Source organism: Malaclemys terrapin, chromosome 4 (genome assembly GCF_027887155.1).
Source record: "Malaclemys terrapin pileata isolate rMalTer1 chromosome 4, rMalTer1.hap1, whole genome shotgun sequence".
NCBI lineage: Eukaryota > Metazoa > Chordata > Testudines > Emydidae > Malaclemys > Malaclemys terrapin.
Window position 1 is genome coordinate 38,987,005 of NC_071508.1, and position 14,838 is coordinate 39,001,842.

At 44.5% G+C, this 14,838-nt stretch overlaps 1 protein-coding gene across 1 annotated transcript in view; it reads left to right on the forward strand.

Moving 5' to 3' along the window:
• Positions 1-6,445: 6,445 nt before the first annotated feature.
• The window catches only part of LOC128836112 (glutamine amidotransferase-like class 1 domain-containing protein 1), a 41,879-nt gene continuing 33,486 nt past the window's right edge, over positions 6,446-14,838 (forward strand). The window contains exon 1 of the mRNA XM_054026128.1: positions 6,446-6,521. Within this exon, the coding sequence (XP_053882103.1) occupies positions 6,446-6,521 (76 nt within the window). The remainder of the gene's footprint in view (positions 6,522-14,838) is intronic.

A 14,838-nucleotide genomic window follows, 5' to 3' on the forward strand; every position in this document is an offset into this window, starting at 1 on the left:
GATTTCTGGGATTGAGGTTGCCACAACTGACTAAAAGAGCTTTAAAGAGAACATTACTCACCTTGTGCAATAAAGGGAGGTTCTGGCACTGTGACACCAACCCCCCCTCAGTTCCTTCTCTATCGCACAGTCTAGTAATAAAACTCCAAGCAGAGGGGAGGAGGGAAAGTAATGGAGCATTCACAGGGACACACATCTCGAAGAACCTCCATTACTGCACAAGGTGAGTAACGTTCTCTTCTCTGAGTGATGTCCCTATGGGTGCTCCACTTTAGGTGACTTCAGAGCAGTGCCCTCTGGTGGAAAGAGCGGGTTTCGGAGTTGAAGTTGTAGCAGATGAAAGTACGGTGTGCCTGAAAATAGTATCAGAAGATGCATGTTGTTGCAAAGTGCAATGCTGAGTAAATGTGCATGGCGAAGCCCAGGTTCTGGCCCTAGATTTCTGTGATGGGAACATTATTAAGAAACACTATGGAGGCTGAGAGGCCTCTGACAGAATGCATGCGGATCCCCCATAGGGGGTTGTCGTTCATGCTGGAGGTAACGAGGGTGACCACATGTCCCGATTTTATAGGGACAGTCCCGATTTTGGGGGCTTTTTCTTATATAGGCACCTATTACACCCCACCCCCTGGCCCAATTTTTCACACTTGCCCTCTGGTCACCCTAGAGGTAACACTTTTATGAAGACTGATATCCATTTGTATAGACGTTGTTTGGAAATGGCGTTACCTTTTGATCATTCAGTGACTGAACAAACAGTTTTGGAGACTTGCGAAAAGATTTTGTTCTATCAATGAAGAAGGCTATAGCCCTGAGGATATCCAGGGAGTGTAATCTGGACTGTCGCTTGTCCACATGTGATTTAGGAAAAAAATGTCAGTAAGTGTATTGGTTGATTGAGGTGAAAAGATGAGACAACTTTAGGTAGGAACTTGGGATGTGGTCTAAAGGATACTTTACCTTTGAAAAAGATTGTGTAAGGTGGGTCGGTCATGATTGCTGCCTCCTGGCAGATGGAATGGCCACTAGGAATGCAACCTGCATGGAAAGGTGTAGCAGGGAGCTTATAGCCATGGGCTCAAAAGGGGGACCGGTGAGGGCGTGGAGGACTAAGTTGAGGTCCCATGGTGGCATGAGGTTCTGAACTTCCAGGTAGCAATTGGAGAGGCCCTTAAAAAAGCGTTTAGGGAGCAGATGCGTAAATGTAGAGAATCCGTCTACTTTATGACGGAACGCCGTGATGGCTGACAGATGTACACGTATCAAAGTCATGGAGAGGCCCGTCTGTTTGAGTTCCAGCAAGTAGTCTAGAATGAGAGGTAAGGGGGCTGACAGAGGTGCAGTCTGTTTGCATTGGCACCATGAGTTGAATCGCTTCCATTTATGTATGTATGTGAGTCGGATAGTTGCCCTACAGCTGTTTAAGCCATGCAGTAGCCAAGCTTTGAGATGCAGTCTCCAGGGATCTGGATGGATAAAGCGACCTGCGTCCTGCGATAGCAGCGAGGTAGAAGCAAGAGTGTGCGTGGTGGACAGATGGCCATATGCAGAAGATAAGGGTACCATGTTTGTCACAACCATGTGGGGACTATTAGGATCACTCTGGATCAGTCTTGTTTGATCTTGTGAAGCATGCAGGCTAGAAGGGGGGTGGGAGGGAAGGGGTATAACTAGGGAAGCATTCCACTTGACGAAGAAGGCATCGCCCAGAAAGCGTGGACCGAGTCCTGCTCTGGAGCAGAACTGGGGGGATTTGGTGTTTTGTGCAGTTGCAAAAAGATCTCTTGTTGGGAACCCCCAAATGTCTAGGATTACCCATGTGTTCAACTCCCACTCGTGATCATGATAAAACTTCCTGCTCAGGGTATTCTGACAGCCCGGTTGGTCTGATGCTGTAATATGGACATTGTGCTTGATGCACCATTGCCAAAGTCGCATGGCTTCCACACAGAAGGAGTGTGATCGTGCTCCCTCTTGTCTGTTTATATAGAATCTACAAGCTACATTGTCCGTGAGAATCTGCACAGTCTTGTCTCTGATTAGCGATAAGAAGTGGGAGCAAGTGTTCCAAACCGCTCGCAGTTCTAGCAGGTTTATATGAAAATGGGACTCCACTGTGGACCATCAGCCCTTTATAGAGTGTAGTTGCAGATGTGCTCCCCACCCCAGAAGGTATGCATCTGTGGAGATAGTGAGCAATGGTGGATTCTGTAGGAAGGGCACCCCTCCCACCCCCGATATTGTTTGGATTGGTCCACCAGAAAAAGGAGTCTTTGATTGTATCCGCATGGTGAGGCGCTTGTTTATACTGTGCCTGTGTGGGACATAATTTGTCTGGAGCTTAGCTTGTAGACACCGCATAGTGGTCTTGCGTGTCCGACAACGAACATCATTGCAGCCATGTGGCCTAGAATTTGTAGGCAAGTTCTGGCAGACACTTGCAGGCTTTTCGCGCTGTGGAGTTCAAGTTGGTTAGAGTCAGAAATCGTTTTGTTGGTAGGGAGGCAGTTACCTCGAAGAAGTTGAGGTCTGCTCCAATAAATTCCAGGTGTTGAACTGGTGTTAGAGTACATTTTGTATGTTTATCTGAAGGCCTAACCTCGTAAACAGAATTCTTGTGTGTTCGGTGGACTCTATGGCTGCCTGTAGTGTTGGTGCTTTCAGCAGACAGTCATCCAAGTAAGGAAATATCATGATTCCCTCCCTGCATAGATAGGCAGCTACTACGGCTTATACCTTTGAGAATTCCCAAGGCGCAGTGGAGACGCCGAAGGGTAGAATTTTGTATTGGAAATGGTCCTGTCCTATTGCAAATCATAGAAATTTTCGATGTGAGGGATGGATGAATATATGAAAATATGCATCCAGGAGGTTGAGGGCTGAGAACCAGTCCCCCCTTCCTAACGCTGGGTTTATGGTACCTAGTGTGACCATTTTGAATCGCTGTTTTTTCACATATTGTTGAGTCGTCATAGGTCGAGGATAGGTCTCCAACCTCCTGTTTTTTTCTGTGTGAGAAAATAGTGGGAATAGAACCCGTTCCCTCTATACTCGGATAGTACAGGTTCTACTGCTCCAAGATATATGAGGTGGGTTACCTCTTCTCACAGTAGATGTTTATGAGAGGGGTCCTTGAAGATGGACGGGAAAGGGAGGTGTCAAACATACCGCTAAGGGTAGCGTAAAATCCCTCCTTTACCTGTAAGGGGTTAAGAAGCTCAAATAACCTGGTTGGCACCTGACCAAAAGGACCAATAAGGGAAGAAGATGCTTTCAAATCTGTGGGGGGAGGTTTTTGTTTGTGCTCTCTTTGTTGTTCTTGGACAGAGAGGGACCAGGGCAGGAAAAAAACATCTCCTAAAACCCTACCTGAAATAAGCATCCAAGATTACAAAAATTGTAATAGCAAGGAAATGCGTTAGATTATCTTTTGTTTTAGTTTGTGAATTTTCCCTATGCCAAGAGGGAATTTTATTCCAATTTTGTAACTAGGAAGCAGAATCATAGGGGAATCCTCTGGGTTTTAAATCTTTTTATTTACCCTGTAAAGTTATCTTCCATCCTAATTTTGCAGGTGTGAGTCTTTTACCTTTTTTTTTTTAATAACATTCTTCTTTTAAGGACTTGATTGATTTTCAGTGTCCTAAAAACCAGGGATTTGGTCTGTGCTCAGTTTGTTAACCTATTGGTTGGTATATTATTCTCAAGCCCCCCCAGGAAAGGGGGTGAAGAGGCTTGGCGGGATATTTTAGGGGGGGATAGGGCTCCAAATGGCCCCATCGCTGAATGTTTGTTTAAATCACTTGGTGGTAGCAGCAATACCATCCAAGGACAAGGAAAGGAATTTGTGCCTTGGGGAAGTTTTAACCTAAGCTGGTGGAATACAAGCTTAGGGGGTCTTTCATGCGGGTCCCCACATCTGTACCCCAGAGTTCAGAGTGGGGAGGGAACCCTGACAGGGGGTGAGTAGGGGGTTTGGAAGTAAGGGGGATGGAGTAACTAGTTTTGATAATTTCTAATACTCATCTGTCTGTTGTAATACTATGCCAGATCAGGTAAAATGGAAATCAGGCCATCTCCAAATGTCTTGCAAATTGTAGATGGTTCCAGCATTGAAAGAGAAGGGGTTATGGGGCCCTCAACCAGGGCTTCAAATTGGTTGTCTGGAAGTTAATGGCTAAGAGGTAATATTCGAGGGAGCAGATTGCTGTCTCCTCAAGGTTTTCTGTTTCTGACCCTGATGGTCGTAGTATCTATTGTGTTGTGCGTACGGAGGGGGTCAGAATCTTTGACGGGCTTGATAACAGCCCTGTCATCTTTTGATCTTAGGTGTGTGGATGCCCAGAGATCGCAATGTCACCCTCAAGTCCTTAAGAGTGTGTAAAAACTCATCTGTTTTGTCTGCGAAAAGTTTGGATCCCTCAAACAATAAGTCCTCTCTGGTCGACCGTACTGGCTTTGGGAATCCAGATAGATCAGTGGTTCCCAAAGTGGAGTTCGCAGAATGTTAAAGAGGGTTTGCCAGAAAAATTTCACTAATGGCGGCCAGAGGACCCCGGGCATTGGAAGCAGCAGGTGGGACCTGGTTGCAGGGCAAACAGCCCAAGTCCCAGGGAGAGTGGAGCAGGGCAGTTGGGGCTGGCAGCCCAAGCCCTGCCCCCATCAGCGGGGGATCCGGCAGCCCAAACCCCTGCGCTCCACGCGGGCTGGCAGCCCAAGCCCCAGGAAGAGTGATGCCTGGCAATTGGGGCTGGCAGCCCGAGCCCTACCCCAGTCAGTGGGGGAGCCGGCAGCCTGAACCCCAGCGCTGAACCAGACCTGAGACTCTATCTTTCTCCACTGGTTCCGGACTTCCAAGAGCTATGCAGAGCAAAGCAAATGCATCCATCACACTGAGGAAATTTAAACTTAAATCCCTGGAAATATTCATTTTTAGGAGGAGGTTCACGAGATTTCACAATTTAGTGAAAGGGGTTCACGGGCTGTTAAAGTTTGGGAACCACTGAGACAGATGGAGCCAGGAGGCTCTTCTCATAACAATCGTGGTTGCTTTGGATCTCGCTGATGAATGAAGGGCATCTTGTAATGCTGTTTTGGTTATCAGTTGACCCTCTGTGATGATCAATTTGTACTGTACTTTTTTGTTGTCTGGAATAAAGTCAGTAAATTCAGAGAGACTTGTGTAGTTATTTTGGTCATACTTTGCCAGTAAGGCTTTGTAGTCGTAAGGTTGTAGCAGAATATGCTTAATTGTAAGGTCACAGCAGAATATGCTTTGTGGCCAAAAAGGTTGAGCCATTTCCAGTCTTTGTCTTATGGGGTGATTCTGTAGTTATATTGTCTACCCCGTTCATTGACTGCATCGATCACCAATGAATTCGGCATCGGATGCGAAAAGAGGAATTCAGTGCCCTTTGCACGTAGTACTTTTTATCAGACATCTTACAGGTAGGTGGAATCGTTGCAGGGGTTTGCCAGAGCAATTTCACAGGGTCCATAATTGCATCATTTATGGGAAGGGCAATTTTAGATGAGGTCGATGTGTGTAATATATCTACTAACTTGTGTCGAGATTCCTGGACCTCTTCCCGAGCGAGATGTCCAGTGAAGTGACAACTCTCTTGTAGAGGACTTGAAATTGTTTGGAATTATCATTTGTGGAGGGAAGTGGGGGCGTAATTGTGTTGTCTGGTGAGGATGAGAAGTGGACTTCAGGTGGATCATCTTGGTCAGAGAATTCCTCCTCCTCTTCAGCCCCCTGTTCAGAGGTGCCGGGTGGTCCCTGTGGTGTTGGTAAAGGTGCTTGATGTGTGTCAGCTGTGGGAAGACTGACAGATACCCACAACAACAACAGGGTGTATGTAGCCCATGGGTTCCAAAATGCCCATTGTGGTTGGAAGGGCATAGCGGGCATCCAGGGTTGCCTGTACCACAGTTGGTTCGGAAGGTTTGTAGGATAGCCTTTGTACAGAGGGGCGTGCATGATGGGAGCAGCCACAGGTGAAGAATGTTGTGGAGAGCGCCCAGCATCCTCATCTCCATCTTCACTCGAGAATTGTGGAGCAGAAAGAGGTGCTGCGGGTACCAAGGTACCATCGGTGCTGAGGATGGGAGACTCCAGTACTGACAAGACAGAGAGGTCTTTGTGGCAGAGGAATTGCTGCGATGTGCCCGGTATCTGTACCGTTGGTGTGATAGGAAATGGTACCGTATACTGAAGACAGCTTGTTGCTAATGCTGTGTTACTGGACAGTGAGATGGTGGCAGCATTAGTAGCGGGGGCACTGAGATGCTCAGTACTGATTGTGTATTTGTGTCCAGCAGTACCGCAGCATGGGGTTTCATTTTCCCCTTGGTGCCTGTGATCGATCTTGGCTGCTTGGGAGCTTTCAGTTTCTTGGTACCAACGGTGCCGGAGGGACCCGCTGCTTCAGTCGCTGACATGTCCAGGAGCGTTTGCCTGTTAGCAGAGCGCCTTTTCTTGGCCAACTCCAAAGTTGGGGACGTGGTACCCCGTGGTACAGCAACAACCAGTAACAATGGAGCAGGATGAGTATAATATATACCTCAAATCCTTTAGATGGCATCCAATATCTATAACCAGCACATTTTCCAGTTGCTGAAATGGAGGCTGGGTAGCCCAGAGATCTTTTGCTGGATCCAGTATTCCTTCATTAATAGGTAGTGCAGTGCTGCTTTGGGATGCTGGCTGTAGAATATCAAAAAGTTAATATGCTTTTTCCAAAGGAACTTCTAGTGTTTTTGCCATTGCTGAAAGGTTTTAAAATCATCAACTGAAAATAGTGTAGACTGTGAAATGGGTTCTACTTCCTTGCCTGATGAAACTAAGTATAGTATCAGAAGGATTTTCTGGCTGGACTGTTATTTCACCATCACTTAAATTTGTTGTTCCTCTGCATCCTGAACTTCTTGATGTGGAGAGCAATCAGAATGATAAGAGTTTGCTGCAGGAGACTCAAACAGATTCCATATATTGTGGGAGAACTTGTCCCTGAAATTGCAGAGACTGAAGCCATGAGGGCCAATATGGCCATGGTTGTTGTCCATATGGGAACGGGACGTTTGGCCAATTCAGAGTGAACAAAGGAGTATAGTGAGAATTAGCCTCCTAAGCTCTATTTGGAGGTTCTTTTTCATATGCCGCCCTAGACTTCTTTTCTCTCCAGCTGTGTGATTTCCTTTTTGGTGGAGGACTTTGTCAGAGTCTGCAGAGAAATCAGTGTCTTTGGATGAAGAAGCCTCTAACACAGAAGTCACGACAGGAGATTGAAAGATTTACGTGGGACTCAAAATTGTATTGACATGCTGGTTCAAGGTTTTCATTACAGATACCCGTGCTTCTTTTTGAGGAGAGGATCTGTCTGGTACCGAGACTGGGGAACCCTCCCGGATTGGTGACTCAGGTTCTGGAGAGTCCCTGAAGTCTGGTGAAGAAACCAAATGAGCTTTCGGAGATGCAAATTTAGTTGTCTAGTGTCCCTATAGTGAAGATGTTGTGGATGCCTCTGCTTTGAAGTTTCCTCTGCAGCTGAAACCACAGGTGCAGAGAGGGCTTTGATCAAAGCATCTGGTGCCAAAAAGGAAAATACTGCAGAAGAGTGTCCTGAACACTCTGGTGCAGATAGGGATGGTGCTGCTGAAGCCGATGCTGAAGGCGAGGAAGGTTTCTGTATCTGCTTTCTGATGTGGTGCAACATCACAGGTCCCAGTCCCACTTTTTCCTGCACCAGCAGTAACTGCTCCTTTTAAGAGCTCCTCTCTATGCTGGGCACCGGCAGTAATGGCTACACTGAAGAGCACCTCTGCACTGCCAGCAACACAGACAGGGCCCAGTGCCAGGAAACTGACTTAGTCAATACTCAGACCAACATAGCTCTAATGGACCTTTCCATAAGAAAAAGCTTCAGTCTAGACTGCCTCCACTTTTGTGTGTGCTTCTTGAAGGACTGCAGATCACATACTTAGTGTTATGTTCCTCTCTCTGACAGTAAAGGCATCTGTCCTGGGTCACAGTCACAGGAATAATCCCCCTACAAGAGGAGCATGGCTTGAAGCCTGAAGACCTGTGCACTGCCATAAGTTATTTTTTATTTTAAGCCTACTAACAAGCTAATTGAAACAGTAACACACTAACTAACAAGTATAAACAAAACAAATTAACTACCATCAGTCTAATTACTAAGTAACAAGATTACTACACAGGAACACTATGTTGTTCTGTCTCACAAGAAACAGAGTGGTGGAGGGGGTCGCTGTGCCCAGGTAGGCAGGGGGAGTGGAGTGAGGTCATGCTGGGAGCATGCATACTCTCTAATGGACATTGCTAGTGAAAACATTATTAACTCCTGTACAGAGGCACATGGACACCATAAGTAGTATACGCATGTGTAGTAATTTTAAAAACAACCTTAATTTCTTCTTTGAAGGGTCTCTGCATATTCCCACTGGTGGGAGTTCAGTCGGCAGTACCACCTCTCTGAAGGTGGGCTGAGAAGTTCCAGTAAACAAGCACAGCAGAACTACCAAAATAGCATAATCTTTTGATGCCACATCAAGAGTGAACAGATGTGAACAAACTTCTCGTTCTCCCAGAACAAGTCTATCTGAAGGAAAAATGGTTGGCAACCAGGGATGGTTTTAAAACTGGGATTTTATTAAACTTAATTTTAAAAAAGTGATTCCCCATATCAAAGGTATTGGCTCCTCAGGCTGGATTCATAGATATGCAGGGCTGGAAAGGACCTCAAGCGGTCATGTCTAAGGCTAAAATTTTGTCACAGATATTTTTAGTAAAAGTCAGGGACAGGTCATGGGCAATAAAGAAAAATTCATGGAAGTCTGTGACCTGCCCCTGACTTTTACTAAAAATATCCATGGGGATATTTACACGGCGGCTGGGCAACTGCGGGTGGCCCCGCTAGCAGCTGTGGGACCCCCCCACCGCCCTGGAATCAAAAATTTCATCTGTTCTTATATGGCTGCACAATAACAGTTGAAACAGATTACAAACTCCTAGAGTTTCAGAGTAACAGCCGTGTTAGTCTGTATCCGCAAAAAGAAGAACAGGAGTACTTGTGGCACCTTAGAGACTAACGAATTTATTAGAGCATAAGCTTTCGTGGACTACAGCCCACTTCTTCGGATGCATATAGAATGGAACATATAATGAGGAGATATATATACACACATACAGAGAGCATAAACAGGTGGGAGTTGTCTTACCAACTCTGAGAGGCCAATTAATTAAGAGAAAAAAAACTTTTGAAGTGATAATCAAGCTAGCCGAGTACAGACAGTGTGATAAGAAGTGTGAGAGTACTTACAAGGGGAGATAGAGTCAACGTTTGTAATGGCTCAGCCATTCCCAGTCCTTATTCAAACCGGAGTTGATTGTGTCTAGTTTGCATATCAATTCTAGCTCTGCAGTCTCTCTTTGGAGTCTGTTTTTGAAGTTTTTCTGTTGTAATATAGCCACCCGCAGGTCTGTCACTGAATGACCAGACAGGTTAAAGTGTTCTCCCACTGGTTTTTGAGTATTTTGATTCCTGATGTCAGATTTGTGTCCATTAATTCTTTTGCGTAGAGACTGTCCGGTTTGGCCAATGTACATGGCAGAGGGGCATTGCTGGCACATGATGGCATATATCACATTGGTAGATGTGCAGGTGAACGAGCCCCTGATGGTATGGCTGATGTGATTAGGTCCTATGATGATGTCACTTGAATAGATATGTGGACAGAGTTGGCATCGGGGTTTGTTACAAGGATAGGTTCCTGGGTTAGTGGTTTTGTTCAGTGATGTGTGGTTGCTGGTGAGTATTTGCTTTAGGTTGGGGGGTTGTCTGTAAGTGAGGACAGGTCTGTCTCCCAAGATCTGTGAGAGTAAAGGATCATCTTTCAGGATAGGTTGTAGATCTCTGATGATGCGCTGGAGAGGTTTTAGTTGGGGGCTGAAGGTGACAGCTAGTGGTGTTCTGTTATTTTCTTTGTTGGGCCTGTCTTGTAGGAGGTGACTTCTGGGTACTCGTCTGGCTCTGTCAATCTGTTTTTTCACTTCAGCAGGTGGGTATTGTAGTTTTAAGAATGCTTGATAGAGATCTTGTAGGTGCGTGTCTCTATCCGAGGGATTGGAGCAAATGCGGTTATATCTTAGAGCTTGGCTGTAGACAATGGATCGTGTGGTGTGTCCTGGATGGAAGCTGGAGGCATGTAGGTAAGTGTAGCGGTCAGTAGGTTTCCGGTATAGGGTGGTATTGATGTGACCATCGCTTATTAGCACAGTAGTGTCCAGGAAATGGACCGCTTGTGTGGATTGATCTAGGCTGAGGTTGATGGTGGGATGGAAACTCCTAGAGAACATTCTTGACAAACCTCTAGCTTTTGCATCACCAAGACTTCAGTGCATGAACTTAAAGCTATAAAAGTATGACTTTAAAGTGAAATACTAGCACAGGAAAGAAATTCCTCTAGCAGATCTTCTCTCACACAATTTCACTAAAAGGACAGATGCAAAAGAAGAAGACGACTTGGAGGAACATGTACACAATACTACAACATTTACCAGTGTCTACAAATAAGACAGAAATAAGTGAGAAAAAAAGAAAGCAATGGTACAATGAATCTTTTAAAAGAAACAACCAGGATGGCCTTCACAAAAACAGCAAGTTTCCTTGGCTTTGAGAGACTTTTGGAATTAAAAAAAAAAAATCAGATGTCTCTGCAGAATGGACTAGCGCTGAAAGGGGAGAAAATAGAAATTTCAATGAAAACACGTCTGGAGTTTCCGAAAAAGATTCATGAAGGATACCTCAGTATAGTACCATGCAAAAGAGAGGCAAGAGACAGACTTTACTGGCCCAGTATGAATGTACAAACAGAAGAAATGGTAAGAGATTGTTGCATTTGTGCAAAGTACCAGAGACTGAACTGCAAGGAACTTGTGACAATTTGTAACACGCTTAGCAGAGCTCGGCAGCAATTGGCAACTATTTGAACAGAAGAAAACCCTACCTGCTGATAGTTGACTATTAGTTGTTGTTTTTCCAGCTAAACAACATGCTAGTCAGCACTATAGTGAATCACACCAAGGCGGTACTTGCTAGACATATTTCTGATAAGCTCATTTTGGATAATGGACCACAATACATATCTGAGGAATTTCAAATATTTGCGAAGGATTGGGTTTCCTACCCATGGATAGAAGTCTGTATTACCCATAGTCCAATGGACTAGCTGAAAAATATGTACAAATAATCAAGCAGATACTTACCAAGGCAAATGAACAGTCAAGACTGTAATGACAGTTTATTAAATTACTGTACCACACCTATAGAATCAGGTGCTTCACCTGCACAGATGTTAAGAAGCAGATGGCTCAAATCAGTAATACTTGTGAAGAAGACTCTTTTAATGCTTAGAGTTGCAGATCACAATAAAATAAAACAGAGCTGGATGGATGACAACTGAAATCATTCTATGACACAAATGCCAGAACACTGAAATCTCACAAAAAACTCCATCATAATTATGCAAACTTTAAGGGGTCAGTGGCACCCTGGCATGGTAATTTAACTAGCAGATCAACTCAGGTAATATGTAATTCAGACAGAAAATGGACAATTAGTTAGGTGAATCTGCAGACGCCTAAGGCCTGTTCATATTGGTGCAACCACATCCGTTGACAAAAATATGATTTGTAATGCTAAAACAGCAAGTGAATCATAGAATCATAGAATATCAGGGTTGGAAGGGACCTCAGGAGGTCATCTAGTCCAACCCTTTACTCAAAGCAGGACCTAATCCCCAACTAAATCACCCCAGCCAGGGCTTTGTCAAGCCTGACCTTAAAAACCTCTAAGGAAGGAGATTCCACCACCTCTCTAGGTAACCCATTCCAGTGCTTCACCACCCTCCTAGTGAAAAAGTTTTTCCTAATATCCAACCTAAACCTCCCCCACTGCAACTTGAGACCATTACTCCTTGTTCTGTCATCTGCTACCACTGAGAACAGTCTAGATCCATCCTCTTTGGAACCCCCTTTCAGGTAGTTGAAAGCAGCTATCAAATCCCTCCCCATTCTTCTCTTCTGCAGACTAAATAATCCCAGTTCCCTCAGCCTCTCCTCATAGGTCATGTGCTCCAGCCCCCTAATCATTTTTGTTGCCCTCCGCTGGACTCTTTCCAATTTTTCCATATCCTTCTTGTAGTGTGGGGCCCAAAACTGGACACAATACTCCAGATGAGGCCTCATCAATGCCGAATAGAGAGGAATGATCACATTCCTCGATCTGCTGGCAATGCTCCTACTTATACAGCCCAAAATGCCATTAGCCTTCTTAGCAACAAGGGCACACTGTTGACTCATATCCAGCTTCTTGTCCACTGTAACCCCTAGGTCCTTTTCTGAAGAAAATACTAACCGTGATACAAAAAAGCCCTTAGAACTACCCACCAGGCAGACTGAAGAGTACAATCAACACAAATACAATCACCAGATGACACCACGGCTGTGTTGCTCCAAATAAAGATTTAAACACAGAATGGAAGGACTATGGCATGTCTTAATGCTGTTATGAAGCAGGAACATTGGTAATGGCATCTCCAAACTTCTTTTATTTATAAGGGGGATGTATTGTACATGAGCTACATATATCTGGGTACACTGTTAATTTAAGAGAGGCTCAGGAAGTGACTTATATACTAGATTCTCTCTCTCTCTCTCTCTCTCTGTATGTGGTGGGCTATGCTGCTGAGAACAGAGTATTAATACTGGAAAATGCTTGTTAATAAAAACTTTTATTTTTTTACCCTATCCTACCGGTATGTAGATCTCTATTCCTGTGAGAAGTCTAATAAAAGACAATACAGTGATGTAGCCTCAATAGACCTCTGCTCTGATCACATATGGCAATTCTCATGTTTTTGATAAGACACAACACTGGTAGTGCAATCAAAGTGAATGAAGAGGACGTGTGGAAAATTGTACAGCCTTAAGTGGAACCTCAAAAGAGTTGCTTTCATTTTCCCGGGCAAGGGCCTGTAAATCCTGAATTATCTTGTCCTCTGTGTATGCTCTGGTGATGAAGTGGGAATTTTCTGTAATATTTTTATGAAACCTATGTGTGCTCCAGTTTCCCTTATATTTTGCCTGGTTACCCAGTGAGAGAAAAAGGACTGTTTGCTCTCAGGGTAGGCTAAGAGACACAGCTATGAATGTTGCCCTAGCTGTCTGAGCCTGACTGGTTCGTTATAAAAGGACTGTCTGAGGTCAACCCCATGTCAATGGAACATCCAAGAATACAATGGAAGAGCCAATCACCATGGCATTGACACCTAGCAACCCATGACCAAGAGAGAGATTGATTTTGCCATCTCTCAGCAGGGAAGCTGAGCCCAATGCCCCAGCTCAAAAACAAAGGACTGGTAAGAGATAACAGTTGGTTGCTGGAAGGAGTCAGGGGCTTTCACCTGGGAGTTGAACAAGGTCGGACAGAAAGGCAGAGCCTGAACATGGGGGTTGAGTACAGCTTAGCTGGGCTTTGAGCTAACCAGACTGGACTTGGACTCTGCTTTAACCTTCATTTCTCTATGCCAACCTACAGATTTACTATTCTGTGTTCCACCTGACTAATAAACCCTACTCTTTTGACAATGCTGTTAGAGTGTCACTGCAGATACTTGGTGAGGTGCATTAATCCCTGAAGAGTGCATAAGTGTCTACCAGGAGTCTACCTCAGTATGACTTGCTGAACAGAGCTCACAATATGAAGCAGGAGTGCTGGAGCCACAGAGATTCAGTCTAAGAAGGCAGTGAGGCTGAGTGGCCTACCCTGAAGGAAGAGTGAGACTACTTGGGGTCTGGCACATGGAAGGGGTTCCTCCAAAGCTGGGGGTGTAGCACCGATCCTGTGAATCTGTGACAGTTCCCCACCCTCTACAGTGAAAACTAAGCAGGCTTTCAGCATGTTCTTTAGTCTTACCTTACCTCAAAGGGACATTTGGATAAGATCCAAGAATTATGCCTTATTTCGCATTGAATCCAGTGAGTGGTTCCATGAACTCAGAAAGAATTTTTTGAGATACATTGTCTGCAATTCTACCCAGGGGATACCAAGGCATAGCACAAGCAATTCTAGCCACTAGAGAGAATTGGCAATTGATGAATGCTGCTGGGAAACCATTCATGCAATAAATTTTTGGCTCACTGCAAATCTTAACCATTGCGGTAAAATTATGGCCAAAGCCATGCCTATTTTGACCCTTAGATGAGTGATTCTCTGTGCTGGGCTCTAAATAGTCATCTTGATTTTGAACAGCTATTGGGTTTGAATCATTTCCAGCATCTGAGGAGTTATGAATGGGGTCTCTTTCTCTAGACAAAGCACTGATGGACTGTCTTAAGAAAACACTATTTTCAAACAAAGATGCAAAACATACACATTCAAAAGCTTAGAAATTCAAAGTTAAGAGCTCACTTTTAAAATAAACATTTTAAAATACAGAATTCCAGTTCTCCAGACCTTCTAGGAGACCTCAAGCAAAACATGGAAGACAAGACTTCTTCATATTTAAAAACAACAAAAAGTGGGGCGGGATTGTTCAATTTTCTCAGGTTTTTTTTAGACAGCATAAAGAAGCAAAAAAGAGAAAAATCCCTATTGGAACCAAGGTTTACCCTTGAACAGCTGACACAATGTTAAACACATCTTGTTCCTGTCCATTTTGACTTTCAAATTCACATTTATCATCATGCCGGTTAACAGGATTCCTTAAGGCTGTATTCTAACAGCCTAATTTGCTAGTGAACACAAGCCC